Source organism: Eremomyces bilateralis, assembly GCF_010015585.1.
Source record: "Eremomyces bilateralis CBS 781.70 unplaced genomic scaffold P152scaffold_2, whole genome shotgun sequence".
Taxonomy (NCBI): domain Eukaryota; kingdom Fungi; phylum Ascomycota; class Dothideomycetes; order Eremomycetales; family Eremomycetaceae; genus Eremomyces; species Eremomyces bilateralis.
Window position 1 is genome coordinate 1,437,742 of NW_022985068.1, and position 12,201 is coordinate 1,449,942.

The window sequence follows — 12,201 nt, forward strand, 5'->3', positions numbered from 1 at the left end:
CGCGGGGATCATGTCGGCGAAGGCGTTGACGGAGCAGCAGGCATGGCGGCAGCATGTGCCCGTTACGTTCGACTCGGCATTCGAAGCACCGCCCCAGGCAGTGCAGGAGTTGGATTGGCTTGGTGGTTCGGTGCATCCGACATTGGGCATATCGGCGAGCGGTGGCATGGATCTTTCAGACAGTTCAGTGCCTGGTGCGAAGGGAGGGGGGATTGGGGCCATGGAGATGGGTCAGGAGGACATGTCCTTTGAGGTTCTACCGGTTTGGGAAGATGATCCCTCCTTCGACTGGACGACGTGGGATGAGGCGATGGGGAATGTCTCCCCCGATGGAGCGGGGCTAAATGCGGTTGGGACGGCGGGGACGATGAGTACTGGTTCCTCTGGGATGGGGAACTGGTACTGATAGATCGCTGGCCTTTCTGGTATATGAGTGAAATGAGATATGACATACGCGACTGAAGATGGACAGTTCCAATAGCGGTATCAATGCAGCACTCCCACTCTTAACGAGCGTTCCGTTTCCGTCTCTCACTTCGCACCATGCACCTCCTTCAAGAACCCCAAGATCCCCTCCGTCACCTTCTCCGGCTGCTCCTGCGCCGGCCAATGCCCCGCCCCCTCAATCAACCGCACCCCCCTGAAATCCGTACAAAACCCTCCCATCCCCTCCAACGCCCCCGGCTCCTGATAATTTCCCCAATCTCTCCGCCCTGATAAAAACACCGCCGGCACCTCGATCTTCCTCCCCGCAAAAAGCGCCATATCATCCGCGATCGCTAGACTCCGATCCGTCCCCGCCCGATACCAATTCAATCCCCCCTGAAATCCCGTCCGCGTCCACTCCGCCACATATACCGCCAACTCTTCCTCCGCCAACCACCGCCGCGTCGCGCCTTCGTCCTCTCCTGCCATGTTCCGCGCCACCGTCTCCGCCATCGTCAGATCCAGCGGCATCACGTAGTACTCCGGCATCTTCGCCAGCTCCCCCGCCGTCCACCCCGCCAGCGGCCCAGGCTTGTTCCCCGCCCAGTCCGCGCTCTTCAAATGAAAATACCCCCGCAGAAATGCTGCCATCCCCTGCGCCGGCCGCGCCCACTCCTCGCCCGCCTGCGCGGTGGAATTCGCCCATGTATAATGCTTCCTCGGCCTCTCCAACCTTGCCAACTCCTCCAACACCGCCTCTTTTTTCGTCGCCTCCCCCGCCGTCCGCACTACTGGGCCCCATCCCTTCGCCGGATGGCTCATCAGCACCACACTCCGCACTACATCCCCTCGGATCCCCGCGAACGCCGCCGCCGCTACCGCGCCGAAATCGTGCCCGACCACGCACGCCACCTCCTCGTACCCCAGCGCGCCGACCAGACACACCAGATCGCGCACCAAGTTCGTCAGCGCGAATCCCGAGAGGTCGGCGACGTCCCAGCCGGTGGTACGGCCGTAGCCGCGCAGGTCAGGGGCGACGACGTGGTAGCCGGCGGCGGAGAGGCGGGGGAGGATGTGGCGCCAGGAGAAGGAGAGTTCGGGGTAACCGTGGAGGAGGAGGATGAGGGGGTGTTTGGTGGTGGTGGTGGGGGTGGAGGAAGGGGTGGAGGAGAGGAGGTGGATGGTGAGAGGGGTGGGGGGGATGGGGAGGGAGAGGGAGGTGATGGTGGGGGGGAGAGGCCAGGGAGGGAGAGGGGTAGAGGAGGTAGTCATTATGAGTGAGTGGTGGTAGTTACTGTGGTTGGGGTTGTGATGGGTTGGTTTAAAGTGGTTAGTTTATTGTGGTGAGAATGCGGTTTGAGGAGGGAGGCTCCAATGAATTCAATGGTATAATGATGTATCAGTCGCCGATGCCGTGATCGAAGGTAGCCGAGGTCGCTGATAGGCATGTCATCGATAACTACAAGCATGGTAGACAATTACCATTTACCAGATACAGCAAGATTCGAAAACTACCGTGGTAACCATGTTGATTCTGCAGGTTGCTTCGCCTCGCTCTATTAAGATGTACGGAGCTAGCTTTTGGTTACCCGAATATCCGTCCTGAATCCCTCATGCAATCTTTCCCATGACCGATCAGCATAAATGATCCGCCCGCTCCTAGAGATTCTCATCGACGCGTGAACCGTATGCGTTGTGTATGCAACCTCGAGGCATCTTCATCCGCCTCAATCCTCTGTGATATCGCCATACTGCCAACACCCCCACCTCTCCGCCTTCGCCTCCTCTTCCAGCTTCCGCAACACCCTCAACACCTCCCCCTGCCCCCTCTCCCACGCCTTCAACTTCCTCGGCACCATCGCCAACCCCTCCCCCACCATATCCGCGTTCACGCTCCGCTCCAACTGCCCCCGATCCTTCTCATCAAACAGCGTGACATCCACCGCCGCCGCCCCTTGTGGCCCCCCAGCGCCCTCCTCATGCTCCACGCGCGCCACGAACTGTCGGCCTTCCACCTCCTTCTGTAACCACCCGGCCGCCTCCGCCGCGTACTCCCCGCCCGGCACCTGCACAAACGCCAGCGCCGCCTCCACCGCCTGCGCGCCCAGCCGCCGCAGCCCGAACTCCTCTGGCAACACCCTCAGTTCGCTCCATGGCACGCGCTCTGCATTCCCATAATCAACATAGTACACCTCCGCGCGCTTCGCCTCGCGGTCGACGCGCCGCACGCGCCCCCGGTACCAGGTCGCGTCCTCGCTGAACTTCGCGGAGACGAGCTCGCCGGCTTTCGGGGGGTTGGCGAGCGGCTTGGCGGCGGGGGAGGCGTGGTGCGTGCGGAAGGAGGACATAAGCGTGGTGAGTGCCGCGGTGCCGGGGCCGATGAATTGGAGTTTGAGGTGTTGGGTGGTGGGGTCGACGAAGGTGACGAGGGCGGGGCGGTAATCGGTGCTGCGGGGCGTGGAGGTGGCGCCGTTCGTATGCCCGTTGGTACTAGTGACGGAGGCGCCGGTCGTGGTGGGGGCGGCGTCGTCGACGGCTTCGGATTCGGGCGTCCAGTCTTTCCAGAGGCCTTTGTGTGCTTCTTTGGCGCGACGCTCGGCGGCGTTCAATTCGTTGAACAGGCCAGCTTTCTCAGCGGAGTAGGCGTGCACTTCGGCTAGACCTTCCTCCAGGAGGAGCTTTGTGAAGTTCTCGCGGTTCACGTAGATGGTACCGATGAAGCCGCCGTTCTTGTCGCAGTCGTCCACGTCGATCTCCACGTCTCGCTGTAGGCAGCGACGGTTGGCGAACTCATGGGCCTCCGCACCAAAGGGATCGCCCTCCTCGTTAGCATTGCGAGCGGAACGCGGTGCACGAATGCCGGAGAGGACGACGGTGATTTTGGCGCTTTCTTTGGGAATAAGGACGGTGAATCGAGAGCCTGATTTGACGAAATCCACGACACCGGCGACTCGTCGCAATCGGCTGAGATACGTCAACTGGCGCCTTGCCTTCTCTAAGCTTTCGCTGTAGTCGGTATATCTGATCGGTGACGACGCTTTGTCGTTCCACATGCCCTTCTTTTCAGCCTGAGCCGCCGCCTCGGCCTGAAGGAGGTCGTCGTAGATGGGTGAACGGTCCGGGTCGTCTGCTCGATGACGGATGACCGACGCATAACCGTTTTCGACGAGTAGCAGCGCAACGTTCTTGTTGTTCTGAGACACCGTTCCCATCTCCCGTTCCTCGTACCCTTCGGTGGCGGCACGCTTTCCGTCGACCGTGACCTTGACGTGCTTTCCGATGAGTTTCTTTCGTAGGAACTCCTTGGCCTCCGCGCCCCAGGGTGCTTGTTTCGGGTCCGATGGCTTCGGCTGTCGAACGCTGCTCAAGCTGATCCGCTTCTCAGTGTTGTCGCGGTATCGAAGGATGACGGTGTCGGCAGAGATGATTCGTTGGACTGCCGCTTCGGTTTCTTTGGACGCCCCTCGGATGGGTAATTTCTGTCCGGCGAACAGTCCCAATCCTTGATCGCGAGCCTTCTTCTCGGCTTGTCGCAACTTTGCCATCTCCGGTCCTAGCATAGTCGAGTGGTGGTCGGTACATCGGGCTAACCCGGCTTCCAGGACGAAGGGTGCGAGGTTACCCCGGACTTTATGAGCGACAGTGGCGACCAGTTGATTCTGGGGAGTGAGGCCTAATATCGTGATGTTACAATTTCTCTGCAACACCCTCTCCTCCATGAACCGTTGTGCTGCCTCACCGTGTGGCTCGGCAGGCTGCTCGGTGCCATCGGAGGTGTTCACGCGTTTCGTGGCAGGGGCTCGGATCCCGGCTACCAGCAGCATGGTTTGCGAATGTTTGAGGGGTTGGACGATGAGGCGGACGATGAGGCGGTCGCCGCTCAAGACCTTTTCCACAACCCCTAGGCATAGTCAGCAACTGCAGAGTTCACCACGAGCGGGGCATCTTACCATCCAGTGTCTTCCCTTTCCAAGCCTGTAGGAAAACCTTGGGGTCTGGTATCTCATACGACGTCTCGACCCTGGAGACCTTCTCCTGCCAGATCCCTTTGCTATTTGCCTTGGCGTGGGCTTCGTCGACGATGAGCTTGTCGAGGATGGCTTTGTTCTCCTCGTTCTCCTCTCTTCGGCTGGCGTCGTCACGAACCTTGACCCAGCCCTCCGCTACAGAGACTTCGGGGAAAGAAGCACTGCCGTCGGAGAGCCTGACCAGGCCATATTCACGGTGAGCTCCTGTAGGGATGGTATAAAGGACTCGACAGGAGACGATCTTCCCGACGAAGACGCGGAGGAAGTCGCGGGATTCAAAGGCAAAGGGCTTGCAGTGAAGTTAGCGAATGGTTGACAGAATAATCAGCAATCATGGGAATATAATCGAGGAATTTCAGAAATGAATAGTATATACCTCGTCACCCTCCCGCTTTAATCGAGGGGCGGTCACATAGGCCAGGCTCAATGTGCGCTCTTGGGCGAGGTTCTTCGGGTTGCAGAGGACGAGGGTGTCGCCGGAGAGGATGGATTTGACGCGGGCTTCGAAGGAGGATGACATGGTGGCAGTAGGATTCCGAGACTGCTGGTAAAGGTGGTGTGGTCGGTGAGGATACTCGCAGATAGCGGTTTGACAGGTGTCACAAACAGATGGTGGATTTGGTAGTGTGATGTATGTGCCCCACTCAATTGGGAGAATCCGAAATCAATTTCTTGCAGAATTGGGGATGGGAGAGATATGGATGCAGAGAAGATATGTGGGAAGGTAATATGCAAAAGAAGATGAATTGGGGGGGCTGTGAGAGTGAAACTGATAGTGAAACTGATGGTGAGTTGGTGGTGGTGGTGAAGCTGGAACTTGTGGTGGTGAATTCATGGGACGCGGTTCCATTGTGTGCCATTCCGGAAAATGCAGGAGTGTGGGGTAGCCCTTGCCACTTTCAGTTCTCACGTGTTGCTGGTCCCATGTGCATTCAGATTATTATAAGGAGATATGTAAGTATATATCACTCGCTGGTCATATCATGGAGGTTATATATAACAAATTGACAAGAACATATAGAGCAGGAGGGTGTGGCGGGGCCCTTGGATTTATCAATTAATATCGGCAATCACTTATCACACAATCAGAGAGCTCAACTAATATGCCATGTTTGACATGGACTAATTGGTATTTGCAACTACCTAACGATAGGCTTCTCGTTCTGCTATCCACATGCACATGCTGATTCCAAGCTGTGCATCAACCTTCCATGTCACCATTGCCTCGGATGGACAGTTCTGTCCTGCATTGACGGGTGAGGCAAGCAACCATTTAGGTCGCAATGCCGATGACACCTACAACAAATTAGCCACCATTGACCTACTAACCTCTCCACAAGATACTTACCACAAGCCGGACGCGGGCCAGCATTCCCCGTCTTCTTCGACTCCTCCGAGCCGCCCTTTCCAAGATCATCAGTGCCAGCATGGACGACGACGGTACGCTGCGAATTCTCTAATCAGCACGTCCTCATGTCACGATGCAATGCCGGGAAAACATACGCCGATCACGCTCGTGGCGCCGATCAATTGCACCAGCGCATCGGTGATGGAGCCCTTCGCGTTACCCTGGGCATCGGTCTGGACGTTCCCGAGATCGCCGACGTGGCGTTCCTCATCGACGGGGGCGCCGTGGGTCTTGTTGAAGGGGTTGACTGATTGACCAGTGGTTAGCTCTGCGTCATGGAACGCTTTCATGAGGGGAAAGGGTGGGGGGTTTGACATACAGTGAGGACCGGCGCTGGTGCAGCCGTTGGTGTTATCACCGAAGGTGTGGACGTGAAAGCCGCGTTGGGCGTTGGCATCGTTGCCAGTGATGTCGTAGGTGATGGTGGTGGCGGCACCCTCGGCGGCTTGCTCGAAGGTGACGGTGCCCTTGACGGTGGAATCACCACGGATGACGGCAACTGATGGAAGGGGGAGGTTAGCGGGTTTGTATCATGATGGTTGAGCGTTGGTGGCGATGGGGGGGCGTTGGTGGTTGAGTGAGCCTCCGATGCCGAAGACGCAGTTGATGACGTCGAGCTATCTCGGATCTTCCACTGGCGACGTTTGGGTCTTGAATCTGCTTTCTCCATCCCTCCGTCCGACAATCCCTCAAGGTGACCATCACGGTCTTCTAGAACGATGATGGAAGGCAGGCAGACCCAAGAAAACGTGCTCATTCCCACTCATCACCGGTCCCCAACACTCTAGCACCTGGCGGCTGAAAGGGACCGGAACACCACCATTCCAAAAACCGGGGTCACGGAAAGGACGTTCGCTTACCTGCTTTAACCATTGTGAATTGATTTCTCAAAGAATTGACGTTAAGCGGATCTGGTTATGGAAACTTGGGAAGAATTGGATGGATGTCGTCAGTTTGTTTGTTGAACGGTAGAGAAATTTGGAGGGAAAAGGAAACCAGAGATGGATGGGATGGCGGGGATGTCACACAACAAGCGGATCTACAAAGCACGACAGCACCTGGACTAGGTAAGCAAATGGGTCCAGCTCGGGAAGCTGGGAACCGGACGGAACACTGGACGGGGCAGGAGAGCATCGCAGGGTCAGGTCGTGACAACTATTCACTAGTCTAGACTACATACGGGCAGGCATTCGTTTTCCACGGCTTCACACCATCAACGCTACTTCTTGCGTATGAACAATCATGGAAATTCATTTCATATATCAGGATTCAGAGAAATGAGGGGAGGGGTTCAGGGTCAGTCAGCGTCATCAGGGCCTGTCGGTTCTAGAAGCCCCGCTTACATCACCGCTCGGCGATATCGGGCCATCTGATCGGATGGAATTTCGTGGGGAGTGCCAACACTCGACAGGGCCGCGATAGGAATTGTATTGGGAGTAATCGGAGGGGATTTCCGTGGAGAAATGGACAGCTACCTACTTGTTTGGATATGAGGAAGGAATTCTTCTTGTCGATGAGAGGCGGTGATTGTTTTGTCAACAGCAAGTGGGGGACCATAATACTCCACCGGGAAAACTCTGCCACGGAAGTAGCTCCCCTGATAGGGCCGGTGATAGCACCGAAGACCACCAAAGGGCTCACATCGATAGAATTATCGTCTACAGACAATGAGAATGGAATGGGATATAACATTTTTTGGGTCTAGTCACATTAAACCATATGATTCCTCATCAACAATTCATCCATTCGCAATGTCCATTTTCACATCCATCCATTCGCGCCCAAACAATCATATTCTTTATCTCTCCAGCTCTCCACCCCCTCCACCATACACTCCATCATCTACTGCAGCTTCGCCTTCAGGATATCCTTCAGCGTGACTGCATCGGCCGCGAACTTAGAGATACCTTCCCGCAACTTCTCCACCGCCATCTGCTCATCGTTGAAGTCGAATCGGAAGGTGGGCTCGTCGTTGATGTAGGTCCGCCTTGCGATGTCGAGCGACGTGGCCGCCGACCCATCGAGCTTCTTGGGGACGTCGTCGGTGCCGTTGTAGAGGTCCTCGAGGAGGTTGGGCTATTGCAGCAATGTCAGTTGGTCACATGTAAATTTTGGGGGTTGGGTTTGGAGCGTGGAGGGGACGTACGGAGATGGTCAGGTAGTCACAGCCAGCCAGCTCGGTGATCTCCCCCGTATTCCGGAACGACGCGCCCATGACGATGGTCTTATACCCGAACTTCTTGTAGTAGTTGAAGATCGAGTGCACGCTCTTGACGCCCGGGTCCTCCTCCGGGGTGTAGTCCTTCTTCGTCGACGCCTTGAACCAGTCTAGAATGCGGCCAACGAACGGCGAGATGAGGGTGGCGCCCGCTTCCGCGCCCGCGATGGCTTGCACCAGCGAGAACATGAGGGTCAGGTTGACATTGATGTTGTGCTTCGATTCGAGGATCTCCGCGGCCTTGATGCCCTCCCAGGTGGAGGCGATCTTGATGAGGACGCGGCTTCGATCGATGCCCATCTCCTCGTACATCTACACGGTCACCAGTCAGTGCCAATCCCCACACCGAAAATCCCTCTCCTTTTCTAATAAAAAAATGGGTGGGGGGAAACGTACCTTGATGATATGCAGCGCCTTCTTCACTGACACCTCCGTGTCGAACGAGTACCGTGCATCCACCTCCGTCGACACCCGCCCGGGGATGATCTTCAAGATCTCGCTGCCGAACTGCACCAGCAGGTTGTCGAGGGCGACGTCGACCTGCTCGTCGACCGAGCCCGGGTGCTTCTTGCCGTAGGCGACCGCCGCGTCGATGAGCTTGGCATACTCGGGCTTCTTGGACGCCGCGAGGATCAGCGACGGGTTGGTGGTGGCGTCTTGTGGCTTATATTTGGCGATGGTGTTGAAGTCGCCAGAGTCACACACGACGGTCTGGGTGGGTTAGTATGAGACGAGATGGGCGGGGCGGAGCGGATGGGGATGGATGTAAACTTACAGTGCCGGTGGCCTTCAATTGATCTAGAGAGTTCGTCATGATGGCTGGCTGCTGTGACTGATCTCAAACTTCAGTTGCAAATAACACTAGGAAGCAGGATGGAATTGGATTGGGAGCAAGTTCAGGAAGATTTGGTATGTTGAGAAGGGGAAATTGTTGGGAGCAGGTTGGGGGGAGAAATGGGATATAGGCGGGGGATGCGGGACCCTGGAAGCTTGACGTTCCCACTGCGTGGTGTGTTGTCGTCACTTGAGGCGAAAAAGGGTCGACCGTGGTGGTGGGGTGGGAGCCAATTCAATCATGGCTCTGGCTCTGGCGGGGGATAAAGCAATCCTAACCGCCACGACCTGATAACCATGATCTCGCAGCGCGGAAATGTGAAATCATTCGGCCACTCTTCCTTGCTTTTCCGCCTGTTCAGTCAGCATCACCAATCGTTCTGGGCGACACCTCGAACAAACTTCCTTGATATCTTCGACATGACTGAAAGGATAAGTTTGAGCACTGCAGCTCTTCGCTGAAGCCATCACCATCTCATCATCAATTCATTTTCACCGTAATCAATAATCATCCAAGTCCCGCTATCCTCAGTAGTCCGACCCAAATATCCCGCTTGGCATTTAATAAGTTCGCTGCTGTTTTGCCGGCGGGCTATTTTAACCCCAAGGGAATTTCCTATCCCCTTGTTTATTTTGTTAACGTGACCCTCTAACAGTCCAAATATCCCGCATCAAATCTCATCTTCGCCGACCCCCACCATAAAGAAGCCTAAAAAGCCGCCCTCTTCACCAAATGGTCCCGCGTCTGCATTGAGGCCATCGGCACGGTGTAGTTTGTAAGGATGGAGAGGTGATGAGGGGGATTCATCCTTAAAAGTAGCCGTCGTATAGCGTAGACTGAGGATTTCTGAGCATTGGTTTAGTTTCAAAGAGGAGTAAAGGGATGGCTATGAGCTGTATGGCGAAATGTAGTATTAATGAAAATCAAGAAATGACGACAATCACAAAATCGTCTGACGGTCTGGCTCCGAGGTTGCATAGCGTTTCTGCCTCCAATTACAAAGACAAATCCAAGCTTGATACTTCCACCATCTCCATGGCCATTACACGCATAAATAGCATCAATGGAAAATTTCCTGATGAGAGATATTCAGTTTCTGTCCCATCCCGGTCACACCTTCCTTAAATTTCCAAAAATGAAATCCCTTCCATCAATCAGCACGGTTGTGTAGTGTAGCGGTTATCACTTCGGATTCTGACCTTTCAGAATTGCTCCTTCCGGAAACCCAGGTTCGATTCCTGGCACGACCTCTCTTTTTTGTCTTTTTTGCTCACATCTATGAGATGGAGATTCGAGAGTGGATTAGATTTCACTTGGTTTGGGTGTGATCTGAGCTGGTTTCGTGGCGTTGTGGTGGACGTTGTTGTGGTGGTGGTTGCTCTTTTTGTGCTTATCACGTGCCTGCAATACACCATGATCTTGAACTTTTTGGCAATTCACATTTTTGTCTTGTCTCAATACGTCCGATTTTACATAGGCAGTTCTGCCGTCTACGAGAGCAAATGCTCCAGACTAAAGCTTATTGCAAAACAACCGAGTCATCAATAATGCCTGCAAAAGTAGGTCACTTTTGCAGTGAATGGTTCCCAGATCGAAGATTCAAGTCCCGAAGAGAGATGTTTTGCATGTCTGACATTGCTACTACCGAATAAGATGGACGGGTATGGGGTATCTAGCCACGCCTAAGATATAGCATATCTCAATCTGCAAACGGCAGTTCGCGTCCTTCATGCTCCATGATACTTCCTCGCATACCAGTAATGGATAAGATATGGGAAGAAAAACGGTACCGTAGGAAAATCACTCCCTCGGAACCCCTTCTCACTGCATCCTAACAGGATGGGCATTATCACTTCCTAGTACTGAATATCAGCAGTGGAACGAATTCGGATGAAGCTGAAAGATGACTTACAAACACTTCCGGTCTCGTGTCCCCCGTAAGATGCGCTTCAAAGGCCGTTGCATGTGCCTTCAATTGCTTTTCATCCGTGTTCCTCATGTCCGCGCCCTGTAGCGCCTGCACCTCGTCACTCAGATGGACCACCAACACGTCCGCCAGCTCCTCACAAAGCCTTTTCAAATCCCGCCCTTTCCTCCCCTTATACTCCTCCACCCCCACCTCCCTCGTATCCAAAATCCGCCGCGCATACTCCCTTACCGTCTCCAACCGCGCGTGCATCGTGCGGTGCTGCCCCATCTCGTCCGCAAACGCATCGGGGTTCCCGACGATCGTCTGCAGGCCGGGGAATAGGAACGTCTCTTCGCCGTCGTGGTGGTATATGACGGCTATGACCCAGGAGCGGACGAAGTGCATGAAGTCCCTCACGTCTGTGCTGGTGCCGCGGGTCGCGACAGGGGCGGCTTGGGTGACGATGACGTTGAGGCCGCGGAGGAGCATGCAGTGCACCTGGGTCATTTGGGTGGCGTACGGTATACCATGGACTCATGTTTCTAGAGATGATCAATTATGGACGACGGCGGTTCAGCATGGACTGGGGGCTCACGATGGATTGATCGGGGTTCTCGAGCAACGGGTAGGGCTCGTCTGCCCATGCTTTCGTAGTCATGGTAATTGGTACCGTTTAACTACAGTGGCAAATATTTAGATATAAGGTTATCGATAGACGGCTTGGCTTCCTATGTTGGCGCTGTGCAGCTGGTTTCATACTAGATGGCACAGGACAATATAAGAATGCATCTTGGCGTCGCCTGCTCGTGGGATTCAGCCTTTCGCTCGCCCTGTTCGGAATTTCGGATACAGCCGCATGCTGATTACTTTCGGCGTTAAGAAAACCGTGCGCGAAGCCCATAGGCCATACGTTTTAAGTCATGAACGCCCATTCAGCTACCCCGAACTCCAGCAGGGTTGTCAGTTGCATGTCAGCTGGAGTACATGGCTTGAGTGGTATATATTTGGCCCCCAAAGACCAGATATGAGCGATCTACGATGTCACGATGTAGCTATAGCATGGTCTGACCAAAACCATACGCAGAGGTCGTATCGTGTTTACATACTACCAACCTCAGCTGAATACCGTTCGTAAATCGTAATCCATCACCAAACAGCAAAAGCGCGATTAATATCGTTTAGGTCGAGACCCTACGCGTCATTTAACATCGCCATTTAACATCGGTAGCGATGTTCTATCAAGGCAAGAAGTATAAGTGTCTCAGCGGCTACTTGTTTAACAGTACTGTTGAGATTGGAATATCTGCAAAGGCTCAATCTTCCACGATTGGAATTTCTTCAGAGGCTCAACATCTAGCACAATGGGAAGGAACTCCA

The 12,201-nt window shown here is 54.7% G+C and overlaps 6 protein-coding genes and 1 non-coding gene across 7 annotated transcripts in view; 2 read left to right on the plus strand and 5 right to left on the minus strand.

Annotated features, from left to right (window-relative positions):
- The window catches only part of P152DRAFT_428643 (uncharacterized protein), a 3,201-nt gene extending 2,696 nt beyond the window's left edge, over positions 1–505 (plus strand). The window contains exon 3 of the mRNA XM_033677334.1: positions 1–505. Within this exon, the coding sequence (XP_033538140.1) occupies positions 1–252 (252 nt within the window). The 3' untranslated portion in view covers positions 253–505.
- Positions 506–531: 26 nt separating this feature from the next.
- P152DRAFT_428648 (alpha/beta-hydrolase) lies at positions 532–1,698 on the minus strand (the record flags this gene model as incomplete). Its single annotated transcript, XM_033677335.1, has 1 exon — positions 532–1,698. The coding sequence occupies one exon, from the start codon at positions 1,696–1,698 to the stop codon at positions 532–534; it is 1,167 nt and encodes a 388-aa protein (XP_033538141.1).
- Positions 1,699–1,784: 86 nt separating this feature from the next.
- On the minus strand, positions 1,785–5,265 carry P152DRAFT_505115 (uncharacterized protein). The gene is made up of 3 exons (XM_033682418.1): positions 4,831–5,265; positions 4,377–4,743; positions 1,785–4,327 (listed from the first exon to the last, which is right to left on the minus strand). Exons 1-3 carry the CDS (start codon positions 4,972–4,974, stop codon positions 2,154–2,156), a joined length of 2,685 nt encoding a protein of 894 aa, XP_033538142.1. The 5' UTR covers positions 4,975–5,265; the 3' UTR covers positions 1,785–2,153.
- A 346-nt stretch (positions 5,266–5,611) lies between these two features.
- P152DRAFT_454770 (copper/zinc binding superoxide dismutase) lies at positions 5,612–7,044 on the minus strand. The gene is made up of 3 exons (XM_033678651.1): positions 6,723–7,044; positions 6,182–6,361; positions 5,612–6,109 (listed from the first exon to the last, which is right to left on the minus strand). Exons 1-3 carry the CDS (start codon positions 6,733–6,735, stop codon positions 5,931–5,933), a joined length of 372 nt encoding a protein of 123 aa, XP_033538143.1. The 5' UTR covers positions 6,736–7,044; the 3' UTR covers positions 5,612–5,930.
- Positions 7,045–7,585: 541 nt separating this feature from the next.
- Positions 7,586–8,975, minus strand: P152DRAFT_454771 (transaldolase). Its single transcript, XM_033678652.1, has 4 exons — positions 8,856–8,975; positions 8,477–8,791; positions 8,009–8,392; positions 7,586–7,938 (listed from the first exon to the last, which is right to left on the minus strand). Exons 1-4 carry the CDS (start codon positions 8,892–8,894, stop codon positions 7,705–7,707), a joined length of 972 nt encoding a protein of 323 aa, XP_033538144.1. The 5' UTR covers positions 8,895–8,975; the 3' UTR covers positions 7,586–7,704.
- Positions 8,976–10,076: 1,101 nt separating this feature from the next.
- On the plus strand, positions 10,077–10,165 carry P152DRAFT_t10. Its single transcript has one exon. It is a non-coding gene; the product is annotated as a tRNA-Gln (tRNA).
- Positions 10,166–10,387: 222 nt separating this feature from the next.
- Positions 10,388–11,340, minus strand: P152DRAFT_409480 (uncharacterized protein). Its single transcript, XM_033676943.1, has 2 exons — positions 10,828–11,340; positions 10,388–10,771 (listed from the first exon to the last, which is right to left on the minus strand). Exons 1-2 carry the CDS (start codon positions 11,329–11,331, stop codon positions 10,643–10,645), a joined length of 633 nt encoding a protein of 210 aa, XP_033538145.1. The 5' UTR covers positions 11,332–11,340; the 3' UTR covers positions 10,388–10,642.
- Positions 11,341–12,201: the final 861 nt, after the last annotated feature.

Bases quoted from the DNA above. Each gene is read 5' to 3' on its own strand.
- P152DRAFT_505115 (XM_033682418.1), bottom strand. From the start codon at position 4,974: ATGTCATCCTCCTTCGAAGCCCGCGTCAAATCCATCCTCTCCGGCGAC. The intron at 4,744-4,830 runs GTATATACTATT...CTTCACTGCAAG, and splicing joins TAAAGCGGGAGGGTGACGAG to CCCTTTGCCTTTGAATCCCG. The intron at 4,328-4,376 runs GTAAGATGCCCC...GACTATGCCTAG, and splicing joins GAAAGGGAAGACACTGGATG to GGGTTGTGGAAAAGGTCTTG.
- P152DRAFT_454770 (XM_033678651.1), bottom strand. The intron at 6,110-6,181 runs GTATGTCAAACC...CTGGTCAATCAG, and splicing joins CACCAGCGCCGGTCCTCACT to TCAACCCCTTCAACAAGACC.
- P152DRAFT_454771 (XM_033678652.1), bottom strand. From the start codon at position 8,894: ATGACGAACTCTCTAGATCAATTGAAGGCCACCGGCACT. The intron at 8,792-8,855 runs GTAAGTTTACAT...TAACCCACCCAG, and splicing joins AATTGAAGGCCACCGGCACT to ACCGTCGTGTGTGACTCTGG. The intron at 8,393-8,476 runs GTACGTTTCCCC...GTGACCGTGTAG, and splicing joins AGGCGCTGCATATCATCAAG to ATGTACGAGGAGATGGGCAT.
- P152DRAFT_409480 (XM_033676943.1), bottom strand. From the start codon at position 11,331: ATGACCCAGGTGCACTGCATGCTCCTCCGCGGCCTCAACGTCATCGTC. The intron at 10,772-10,827 runs GTAAGTCATCTT...ATTCAGTACTAG, and splicing joins ACACGAGACCGGAAGTGTTT to GAAGTGATAATGCCCATCCT.